Genomic DNA, 12470 nt, shown 5'->3' with positions numbered 1-12470 from the left:
ATGTGGATTAGGGTTCTATCAAAGTCGTCTCTTACATAGTGTATATATAGGTTTGGTTAGTTCCATTTAGGGTTAAAGAGGTGAGCCTGATTTTGTGTTTGGAAGATTGTCCATGTTGTTAATCTTGTCATGCCCGACTTGGATCGGAGTTGTTCATGACTGTTTTAAATATTTTAATTAATACTATAATATTTAATTTAATATGATAATAAACAACATGTGGTCGATGTTAATGCCTAGTATTCATTATACTACTGGATTCACTCAATTCACTTGGTTGTCTTGGTGGTGTTGACTTGAGATCTTAGAGCATTGCCTAATATTCTTCATAAAAGTATGCCTTGTTGTGTGGCCTATATAAGAGTCTACAATGTACTTTTAATTTCACTATTTTATTTATTTATGAATATTCTTATTTCTTTTTGTTTATTAGAGATCAAATTACAATAGACTTTTTTCAATACAACGTAAAATGTCTGAGAATTTCTTATCTCACCCTACTTAATTCTCGTGTGTCATAGACATTTTGAACGGTAAGGTCTGATAGTGTAACATACATTCAAAAAAACCTTTGTTATTTTGACTTTAGAATGTGAAACATAGTGCAAGATAAATTTGGAGGATTAAAAACGATAAAAAAAAAAAATTAGGGAAAAAAAAAAACATGATTTCATATTGAACATGGTGGTCTACGGTGAACAACACAAATCAAACAATTTTGTTATTACAATTGGATCCTCGAAATTTTAAATATTGCAAATTTTACCCCACAATTTCTAAACCCTTCAATTCCTCCACCACGAAGACGATGCCACACACGATGCTTATTAGTGACATTATGCACGCAGGTGGTAGAGAACCGCGTCGTGCGCCTCTTTACAACATTGAGGTAAGAAAAAATCATCACCGTCAATAAATAGATATTCGAAAAGTTTAAGGGTCAAATTGCAATTTTCAAACTAATGAATTACGATGGTCCACCTATACTAGCGTACCATAGTAACATTTTCCTTTTTTATCGCTTTTTTATTTTTATTTTGATATCACCACGCCTTCAAACGAAACGCATCGTTCTTCCCCAGAAACCCTAATGTCATTCCTTGAAGAATTTCAAGCAAGTAATCGTCCTTCTTTTCTCAATTTTAATTTTTTTCATTTAATTTTTCACAATTTTTTTTTTTTTAGGGTTCGATTATTTATATTTGTGTTTTCAATTTCATCATTAACAATGAAATTTGCGTTTTTTTTCTGCAGATTTGGATTCACTTCCTAATATTCTTCATAAGAAGTATGCTTTATTGCGTGACCTAGATAAAAGTTTACAAGGTAGTTTTAATTTTACTATTTTATTTCATTTTTATATTTCACTGAAACTGTGATTAATTAAGAGCATGTATTTTTTTACACTGTCGGTTTAAAACAGTTTTACACGGGCAGACCACCATTGTTTTATATGTCATGCTTTTAGTTTCAAAATAACCATACCAGAGTCGGGTGATATGGCAAAGTAGTGGATTTTCATTGGATGTCTGTGTAAAACTGTTTTCGGCTGACCGTGTATACCTTTAGTTCGTATAAGAAAATAAGAGAATAATTTTGATGCGCTGTCAGTGTAAAAATATTTTACCGTGTCCGCCAATCAAAACATGTCATTTTTGTGGCTTTTAAGGTAGTTCTGAGCAAAGTCAATATTTGTAATGATGGAACGGTTTTGGCGGATTGACATTGTAATATTGTATAAAATTATAGGTTCATCGTAATAATAGGTTTCGTTAATTTAGTCATTTAGTGATTTTGGTGTCATTCTTTGTGGTGGTTAATTGAGTGCAATTTTCTCTGAGAATATGAATGTAGTGCGTGTGACTGTGTGAATCAGTGGTGAAGAGTGGTAACCTTATTCGGCTTCTTATAGAATTATACTGTCTTTTGTGCTTAAGTGTTTCTGCAAAAGCTTCTCGTGGTTTCTTACGATTTATAATAAGATTTGATTCCTGGTTTGGAAAAATGTCTGCAGATTCACGATATTAATCTCCATTCGATAACCATGTTAGTCAGTTGATGTAAAAGCACAAGACAAAACCTTAGTATGCACAAACTCGTAACTGTGTCATTTACATCACATAATAAACTGGTATTATTCACATTTATAATAATTTATGACATTTTGAACTATTCTGTTAAGTGTATTTGTGATTGTGAGATTTGATTGGTTAAATTCTAATGATAATTTGGGAATGTAATGCCAAGTTTGTGATTGAATTTACTGCTACAGTTTATTGCTGCCTTGTTTGATGATTTGTTAAAGTCTAATGATAATGTGAAATGAACTTGAATTTCAGGCTTAAGCTGTATGTTTGTTACTTTGCTATATTAAATGAAGGCATGCTGAACTCTTCTTGATTTTTGTGATCTTATTCCTTTGTTGAAAAGTAAAAATGAAAAAATAGAAAGCTTTTAGTTGTGGTTGTTTTCCCCCTCCCCCTAGTTTATTGCATCTTGAGTATTGTTTGAGATTCGAAGCTACATAAGCATTTGATCTGTATGAGCAGATAATCAAAGGCAAAATGAACAGCGTTGTGAGCAAGAAATTGAAGATATTAGGCGAGGAGTTCGATCTGGAAACATCGCACCGGATACCTCAGTTATTAGATTCTCTGATGAAGCACTTGATGAACAAAAGCATAGCATCAGGATTGCTGATGAAAAAGTCGCCTTGGCTGTCCAGGCATACGATTTGGTAATCATCCTATCTTGTTACATGTATTTAACCAAGGATAATCTGATCAATGATCATAATTCCACAAATCTGCTATTTGTATCTTCTTTTCTTTGTGTTGTCAATGATTTTCATTACACTAAGGTGTTTAATTGTCTACGAACTAGCACCATAAACATGGATCATTTACGGTTTAATGTTATTTTCATTTTGTTCCACCACATTTGCTGTACATAATAGAAGCTGGATACTAAATAGTACTATTGTATGGTAACCTAAATTTGGTTGATGAACATAATGTACTAGCAATGTATTAACATTGTGATTATACTCATGTTAATATACTTGGCTGCTCCAATTTTTTGTCACAAATCTGTGAAATCACATTGATTTAAAACTCATATTGTATTCATTATAATGAGGGGTAACCTTGGCGCAACTAGTAAATTTGTTGTCATGTGACTGGAAGGTCACGGGTTCAAGTCCTGGAAACAACCTCTTGTGTAAAAAACAGGGTAAGGCTGCGTACAATACACCAAATGGTGGGACCCCTTCCCGGACCCTGCGTATGCGGGAGCTTTAGTGCACTGGGTTGCCCTTTATTGTATTCATTATAATCACATTAGAAATAGAAGTGAGGGTTGCTTTGTTTTAGACATACAAATCACAAATTCTACAAAGTAGGAACAGTTGTTGGCTTGTTTCTGGATTTTGTAATTATGTTTCTTTATTTTATTGCAGGTAGATACTCACATACAACAACTTGATCAATATCTGAAAAAGTTTGACGAGGAGCTTCGGCGTGGTATATTGCCCATTCTACTTTTTTGTGCCACTCAATCTGTGAATGTTATTAATAGTCTTTTGAAAAAATTGAGTCATATTGTAATCGGCGACAACTGAATCCCTCATCTGTCTGAAAAAAGCGTAATATGTTTCCTATTTCTCACAGAAAGAGAAAATGCTGCAATAACTGGAGCGCCTACTTCAAGTCCTGATGGAAATACAAAATCTGGAAAGGAAGGCGGTAGAGGAGGCAGAAAAAAGTACGTAACTCATTTTGGAGTATCTATGATGATTCATTTTCTGATAGCCTATCATGTTGTCGTTTATGTGATTATTAATTATCCTTGTCCTTTCCAACTGTCTATTTCCTAACTACGGATTCCTGATCCATTCCTCTATCTATGTACTCTGTTACTTAATATTGATTGACATGAGGGGAATTATCTAGAAGTGGACACTTGCTAGTTATCCGAGGATATGGAAAACAAGATTAACTAGACATTAGGTGAAATAACAATTTTCCAGGAATTCTTTTTCTGTATTTATAGATAGAAAAGGCATTTTAATATGCCAGACTGGTGCATATAACTACCAAAATGTTACGAAAGAAGTGAATAACATTAATCAATGTAGGGGATGAACAGAATTTACAGTATTGAAATTCACTCTAAACAGGGGATGAATTCCATTACGATCTGAAATATGTATGAGTAAGGAAGAAACCAACTACAATGCTATGGAATGGAGACAAATTCCTTGTAGGATGACAATGAAATAAACTAATAACTGAGAGAATAGCTCCTCATTCCCAACCTTCCATCAAGCACCTGAATTTTCTTCACACCCCCTGTGGCTACGCTCCATCCTTAAATCATTCTCCATTCCTTCCTTAATTCTTTCTTCCACTCTCCTTGGGCCATTTGTCAATAATGTTATGCATGTTTCCTCTGTCCTGTTTTCCTTACTCGGCAGCCCTTGTGTGAGTCTTGGGCCCATTTATTCCGATATTGTCTCCATCTCTGCTTCTTTTTCCTTTCCTCCTAAGTTGGCCCTATCATCAGTTAATGCTTCATGTTATGCTTGATCTATGGTATTTAAGAGACTAATGGATAGAATGATAACCTGAATATCATTGATAGAACAATTCTGCAGTAACTACCAGCAGTAGCAGTTACAGAACAGAGGGAAATTACAATTGCTGCAATAGGAATAATAAACTGCTAATAACCAAAATAATCCTCTCGGAATTAGAGAGCCTAGTCTCTCGCAACCTAATCCAACATAAAACCACAGAATACATAAGTTTCTTACCCTTGGTTAAAACACCCAGTTAACTCAAACTGGGCCCTGTCAATCAATTGCGCCTGACCTAACATTGGAAGCGTACAAACAGATTATTATGGATATTAGCAAAGCCTGACCTAACATTGGAAGCGTACAAACAGATTACAATGGATATTAGCAAATATGTGCATCATCTGAAGTTGAAGTCGTTGTATCTCCGAATTGACAATGCCATCACAGTACGACCAACATTTGTTCGACATTTGACACAGCCGCAGTGTTTTGTTGTACATCGTAAAACCCAAATTATTCCAATTAGATGAGGATATGTAGTTGTAAATTACATTCCTCCAGTACTCATTCTGGTATTAAAACTCTGAATTTTTAAACCGAATCTTCATCAGATATCCTATAGTAATCTTGCTTGGTCTTTGTTTATAGCCTCCTTCGGCATGTCTCGGGGGTCCGGTTGGGCTCCTGAGTCTGGTGTTTTTTTCCTTGCTTTTTTCTTTCTCTGGGGTGTGTTTATGGGCCTCGGTTGTGCGTGCCTTGGACCATTATTTGTATCCTTTGGGGGGTATCCCCCCTTTTCTTTGTGAGTTATATATATTTTTTCAGCTTGACATTAAAAAAAAAGACATCCTATAGCTTTTAAAGTGAGGTTACATTTATTTATAATTTTACCTTCTCACTATGCTTTATTTCTGCTACAGTATGATTTATTACAAAGCAAAAGTTAGAAAAGAAAATTACAATCTCATGAATATTGTCTGAATTTAAAACTGCTTCAGAACTCGCCAAGCAGCATCTGTCCAAACTGTAACAGCAGCGGCAATGGCAGCAGCAACAGAAGCTCTAGCCACATCTGCAAACCCTACTGGCATGGATTTAGATTTACCAGTTGATCCTAATGAACCCACATACTGCTTTTGCAACCAAGTTAGCTATGGAGAAATGGTTGCCTGTGATAACCCTGATGTATATTTCTACTTTCACTTTTTCTTTTTTTATATTTATATCCATTTTACCTACATTCCATACATATTTTAACGCAATCTATAAATTACAGTGCAAAATAGAGTGGTTTCATTTTGGCTGTGTTGGCCTGAAAGAACAACCAAAAGGAAAATGGTACTGTTCAAGTTGTGCCGCAACAAGAAATCGCCGGAGAGGCAAATGAGGCTGGCAGAATAATAAGATCAATGTTAAACTTGTTCAGTGTAGTTCATAATATTTTTAATTATTTTATATAGTGTAGTTATTTTGTTTGATTTTTCTGGGCCTTGGTAGTTTGCTTATGTAGTTGTCATTGCTGGGAAATTTTGATATTATAAATTTCCGAAGATTTACTGTGTCATTTTAGTATGGTGCCTCTCTGAATCATCAAATGGCTCTTTTCTCTCATTTTAAGACCATGCTTGAAAAAGTGTGAATATTTTTGTGTATGTGTAGTGTACAATTGCTGGTGGAAATTGGTTCTGTACCAAAAAGGTCTGACCTGTTTAAAAAAATCAAGGTTCAAGTGTGACCTACCTATTATCTATTGTTGGCTTCTTTGGGGGTCTGGTCTGACCTATTTGAAAGTTTGATAATACTTGTTTCATCTTTGTTTATTTAATTATCTATTTTTAATATAAGCCATCTTACATTTAAATAGACAATAGACTAATAGATCAATGAGAAGTTCAGTTATGCTCTAGGCTTTGTTTGATAGTTTGGATGGGAGGGGAGGTGATGTCTTTGATGGTGGAAGATATTTTGTTTGAGAGTTTGGTGGGAGGGAAAAGAATGACTTTCAGGATAGAAGATATAAGCAACATGTTCCCTCTTTGAGGGTGAAGATTAAGATTAAAAATTGGAAATTAAGATTTTTTTTTAGGGTTAATAGTGTTTTATCCCCATGTAATATAGGTCATTTCTGGTTTTACCCCTGTAAAATATTTTTTTTGAATTTCATCCTTGTAATTTGAAGATTTTTTGGTTTTGGACCTTCACGGAAAATTTCACCCCTGTAATTTGAGCAAATTTAGGTTTACCCCCCTTGTAATTTGATAAAATTTTGGTTTACCCCTGTCATATCTTCGATTTTGTACAGTCAAAATTCATGAAGATCCAATATTAAAATAATTAATAAATACTCCCTCCGTTTCTTTTTATAAGCAAATTTTATTTTTTAGGTTCATTTAATTAATGATGTATGTGGTTCATATATGGACCACATACATCATTAATTGAATGAACCTAAAAAGTAAAATTTGCTTATAAAAAGAAACGGAGGGAGTATATGATTAATATAGAAAGTCTATTGTACTTCCTCCATTTTAAAATCAATGTCACTTTCAGTTTTTAATGCCACATAGTCTTTTTCTTTTCAATTGTATCCTTCAATTAATTATGTAAATTACTCCCCAATATTATTTTCAATTGGTTTGGTATATGTGTTATTTGTATTGAAAGTTAAGGGTAATTTTAGAAGGAGAAAAAGTCAGTCCTTAAAACTTCAAAAGACGTTATTTTCTTTATGTATAGTATAGATTAATCAAAATCTAACATGGACAAAATAATTTAATTTATATTTTCATAAGACCACTTATTTTATATATGCGTGTTTTCAATTATTGAATATTAATGGTAAGAAAATAATGAAAAGTTAGTTAAAACAATGATTCGTTTCCTTAAAAAAAACAAATAACAAATTCTTATGATTAGCAAGCTTGTTTTATTTGAACATTTTGTTAAGTGTGCTTAAGGGCAAACACAACATATGATCAACTTTAAGAGACATTGAATAATTATTCCATTTTTTTAATCAAATAAAAATTATAATTTTAGGAATGGCTTTTTGCATTTTCATAAGTATTAAAACTATTTAATTATATTTGTGAGAGAATGAGCTTTGTACACTATAAAGAAATCAAATCGTATTAAATTTTTTACATACAAAAAATATGGCTAAAATTCTCAAATTTATTTGTGTTATTATCCTATTTCTTTCCATATCTCTTGTTGGAGCGGATTTTGACTGTAAGCCATTTTTATCCTTTTTTCGAATTTTTATTCTTTACTTCGTAACAATATTCTATCCTATTTTAGTAACATTATTCCATTATAATATTTTTTCATGACAGCGTATACTGATTTACATGATAATAATCCTGAATCATATGAATGCGAAGTTGATGAAGATTGTCCACAAGATCCTTTTACTATGAAGTGCATTAATAACATTTGTATTGGTTAGAATAAAAATCATTTGTGCAAAGTCTAGATATGGTACACAAACACCAAGGGGAGGAATAAGTTTTCTCACCAGTGAAAGATCTCTACAATATACCTTTGATGCTAGAACATTCCATGCATTGTCATTTAGTTATTGTGTTTACATCCGTTAATTTTTCGTTTATATATTTCTTTTCCTAGCTTCACATATCTTGTAGTTATAGTTTTGTACTATAAGATGATGGAATTGAAAAGAAATAAGATAGTAGGGACTATTATTTAGAGTGTATTCTTCTATATAAATTTGGTAACACCCCTCATTTCTTGTTATTATATTAAGCTTAATATTTTACTATTTTTTTCACTAAAATCTTTGATAATTAAACTTTCTTTTTAAATTTATGCACATATTCATTGAATTGCTTATAATATAGTATAATATGTGGATATGGAAGTCATCTAGGAACTAATATTATATCTTATATTAGCCTAATCTAGTAATATGATGTTGTTGTTGTAGGAACAAAGTTCAATCAAAGCGTTTAGTAACTTTTTTTGACAAAAAACGTGTATAGTAACCTAATTATCATATCTACACACTAATATATATTGATAAAAACTAAAATCCTAATTTGCCTAATTCGTTCATATATAGGAATGAAAAGAACAAAAACAATGTGATCCAATTTAACAAAGGTTTTTTTAAAAAAAAAAAAAATTTGCGAATCAAGAGTTTGCTAACAGGATCGTATAAAACACACATTGGGTGGGTCTTGCCAACCTAGAGAGAGAGAGAGTGTGTTAGTTTTTGTGAACTCTTTGTGTGGATTTGCGGGAATGTTTAGAGAATGATTTTGTCATTTTCGTGAATGCATTTGTTAGGTGATTTTTTTATGAACTCAGTGTATTTTGCCTCTTACTAAGTAATTTTGTAAGATGTCAAAATGAAATATATTAACAAACAAAAAAGTCTCTCCAACAAAAGGTGTATCAGAGATGACATAGATTCATTTAAAGGTTACATTATAAAGTAAATTAGAAAAGAGAAAAAACATAGAGAGTTAAGATACAACAATAAAACAAGAAAGAGGACTAAGCCTCCAAAAATGATAATCAAAATCAAACGTTACATATTTAAATTTAGATTTCACAACCAAATATACATAAGCTTAACTTTTTCACTTAAATATTGCAAGTGATCCTCCTTATGTTAAAAAATGCGTATGTTTCTCTCTTTTCAATTTACCCACACAACGGAAAGCCAAATAATATGAAAAGTCAACCGAACACGTCTTAAAAAGCATCCTATCCAACTAAACTGAACAAGATGCTCCTTTAAAGTGCACTGAGAATCCTAACCAGTTTGAAACCAACAACCTATTATTAAATTAGTTTAAATATTATTTTTCAAGTCAACATAAATTGAAAAATGTTTCAGCAATGGGTTGATTGACTTGAAACCTTTAAGATAACTTTGTATCAATATCATAATAACCATTTTTATTTTTAAAATATTGTATACTAGACACTACTCCCTCCGGTCACATTTATAAGCAAAACTCAACTTTTTAGGTTCATTGAATTACTAATGTATCTGGTCACATTTATAGCTAGATACATTAATTATCCAATGTACCTAAATAGTTAATTTTTGCTTATAAATGTGACCGGAGGGAGTACAACCTATGTTTTAATGTCCTTTCATAAATTTGAGTAGCTAATAAATGTTGTAGTGCATTAAAGATAATCTGATTGATAGTGGGGTTGGAATGAAAATGTGATATGTTTTGTGGTACCTCCAAAATTTTGATAGAAGAATAAAATTGAAATAATAGTCTTTAATTTCTGATTTTGTTTCATTGCCATTGTCTTAGTGTACAAAGTCATAACTTCAAGGTCTATGAAACAAGAAAGAAATATAAAGAAAACACAATTATTGAAAGCCAACACAATAATTAAACGACAACATGTGGAATGTTATAGAATAAGGTATATTGTATAGATCTTTTTCTAGTGAGGGAACATATTCTTCCCCTTCATGGAGTTTGTGTATTCTCTATAGTTTGTCTGAAGGTTCTTCATTATGAACAACACAACTGTAATTAATGCACTTCATAGGTAAGGGATCCTGTGGACAATCGTTATCAACTTCACAGTCATGTACTTCATATAAGTAATCGTATGAACCACTATGTACTACTACAAAAAAAAGAAGTGAAATAATGTTACTAAAGCTTGGTAAAAGACTGCGTACGAAGTAAAGAAGAAAAAATTGAAAAATATAAAAATGACTTACAATCAAAATCCGTTGCAACAAGAGATATGGAAAGAAATAGAATAATAAAAAATATAAATTTGAGAATTTCAGTCATAACTTTTTCTTCTTTTTCGTGTAACAAATATAATATGATCTAATCTCTTTAGAGCATCTCCAATGCTAGAACCATATTTGTGTTCTTGAAGCATTTTGATGGGGTCCAAAGGTGCCACATGTGTATTAAGAACATCCTTTCATTTTTACTCCAATGCAAAGAACAATATTTATGTTCTTAACTTACATTATAGGGTCCCACAATTGGCCCCACATATTTCTTTTTTATTTTAATATTTTTATATTAAAATACTTATTTATATTTTCATTTATTGAGAACAATTTAAACCAAAGAGAAATACATAAAAAAAGTGAAAAATTAATTTTCATCGTTATATTATTTTTCTTTTCATTTTGTTAAAAAAAAAAACCCTTTCTAGAATAAACCAAACTCATCTCCCAAGTCCCCTGTTACCAACCACTACTTCATTCTCCCAAACTATCCTTCATCTCCCTCGTTGCCATTATTTGCCATCGGCCATCTCTTTTTTTTTTTACGTTGATAATTTTCTCATCCTTTTTCTTTGAACAATTTTCAATTTGAATGGAGAAAACTCATATAGAAGGTAAAGAAAAGCCCAAAATCCAGATTGAGGGGGGATCTCAGATTTAAAGGAAAAATTTCAGAATTGAATTGTGAAGATTTTGCAATTGGTTGTATGATTTGGGAATTTGTAATTGATTTTCGGATTTGGAATTTAAAGTGTTTGATTTGGTGTTTTGATTTGTATTTTTAGAACTCTATGTTCCTGGTTGTATATTTTCTCTCTCTTTCTCTGCTTTTTTTCATATGTTTATTCTGACAGGACCTGCTAGAACGTGTTCTCCACAGAGAACGGTTCTCCAACCTGGAGTCCACATCATTCATCTCCAATGGTAAAGAAAGCAAGAACTTGTGTTTGAGTTTCAAGAACAATGTGTAGAACTAGCGTTGGAGATGCTCTTATAGTGTACAAAGCTCATGCTCTCTTGAATATAATTAAATAGAGTTCAACACTTATGGAGTTGTAAAAGGTCATTTCTAAAATTAGAATTATTATTTAATTAAAAAAAGTAGAATAAATGTTAGATGTCTCTTAAGGTAGAGAATGTGTTACGTTTTCCCTTAAGCATGCTTAGCAAAGTGTTAAGGTTACAAATTTGCTAATCATAACAATATAATTTTTTTACTGTTGTTGTTGTTGTTATTATTATTATTTCATATTTTATGGAAGAAAATGATTCATTGTTTTTTTAATTGTTTTTCGTTTTGTTTTCAAACCTTTAATGATAATTCAACACTTGAAACCCCTCATATATAAAATGAGTGGTCTATTGTCAATTTAAATTTCTTTTTGCACATCTACACTTACAATTTGAGATTTTTATTTCTCTTTTGTTTATATTCGATTTTGATTAGTTATTATAATATTTACTTATTCACACTTCACAATTTCACTTTTTCGTAATTAATTCTAAGATATAGATTATTTGTGTAAGTATAATTTATCTACCCTACATGGTGTATTAGGTGCTATGATTTCATATGACTTTGTGACCCTTAAGATATAGAAAGTTGATAGCTATTATATCTACTCGATTTCGAGTTCATCAATATTATCGCTCTAAAGATCAAGCCATATTTTGAGAACCAAGTTTGTTCCAACACATATTGATTTTGAATGATAACAACATGGGAAAACAATTCATCCATTGACATTTGCTTCGATGTAAAGAGAACTCTATCTTATAAATAAATTCAATGAAGAACTTAAGACTAGCTTGTAATACTATCTAATCACGGTGAAAAACACAATAGGGGTTAAATTGGGTTTTGAATTTTTTTTTTTTTTTTGCAAATTTAGCTTGACAAAACCCCTTTTTGAAAATGATGTAACTTAGAAAAACTCTTTTAAAAAATGGAACGATCAAAATATTATAATAAAAAAGTTGAAGAGAAAAGAAGATCCACGACAAATATTTATTCATGTTCACTATCAGCTTGATAGCTAGTTAAGTCCCGGGGGGGGGGGGGGTTGAATTATTTGGTTTTTTTTCTAAATTCTTTTTCTAAGTGTTCAAAACTAGTATCTGATGAGTTCAAAGTCTGAGTGT

The 12470-nt window shown here is 31.6% G+C and overlaps 1 protein-coding gene and 2 long non-coding RNA genes across 3 annotated transcripts; 2 read left to right on the top strand and 1 right to left on the bottom strand.

Annotated features, from left to right (window-relative positions):
- Window positions 1-1067: 1067 nt before the first annotated feature.
- Window positions 1068-6415, top strand: ING1 (RING/FYVE/PHD zinc finger superfamily protein). Its single transcript, XM_085715917.1, has 7 exons — window positions 1068-1118; window positions 1255-1326; window positions 2550-2737; window positions 3458-3521; window positions 3669-3762; window positions 5578-5764; window positions 5856-6415. Exons 1-7 carry the CDS (start codon window positions 1091-1093, stop codon window positions 5964-5966), a joined length of 744 nt encoding a protein of 247 aa, XP_085572043.1. The 5' UTR covers window positions 1068-1090; the 3' UTR covers window positions 5967-6415.
- Window positions 6416-7562: 1147 nt separating this feature from the next.
- On the top strand, window positions 7563-8289 carry LOC146954336 (uncharacterized). The gene is made up of 2 exons (XR_015032410.1): window positions 7563-7810; window positions 7915-8289. It is a non-coding gene; the product is annotated as an uncharacterized LOC146954336 (long non-coding RNA).
- A 1539-nt stretch (window positions 8290-9828) lies between these two features.
- Window positions 9829-10762, bottom strand: LOC146954335 (uncharacterized). The gene is made up of 2 exons (XR_015012765.1): window positions 10302-10762; window positions 9829-10204 (listed from the first exon to the last, which is right to left on the bottom strand). It is a non-coding gene; the product is annotated as an uncharacterized LOC146954335 (long non-coding RNA).
- Between the last annotated feature and the right edge of the window lie 1708 nt (window positions 10763-12470).

This window comes from Medicago sativa, chromosome 1, assembly GCF_051527215.1.
Source record: "Medicago sativa cultivar Bolivia chromosome 1, Bolivia_mono, whole genome shotgun sequence".
Classification (NCBI taxonomy): domain Eukaryota; kingdom Viridiplantae; phylum Streptophyta; class Magnoliopsida; order Fabales; family Fabaceae; genus Medicago; species Medicago sativa.
Note: the sequence above shows the minus strand (reverse complement) of the source record. Positions and strands in the feature narration are given on the sequence as shown.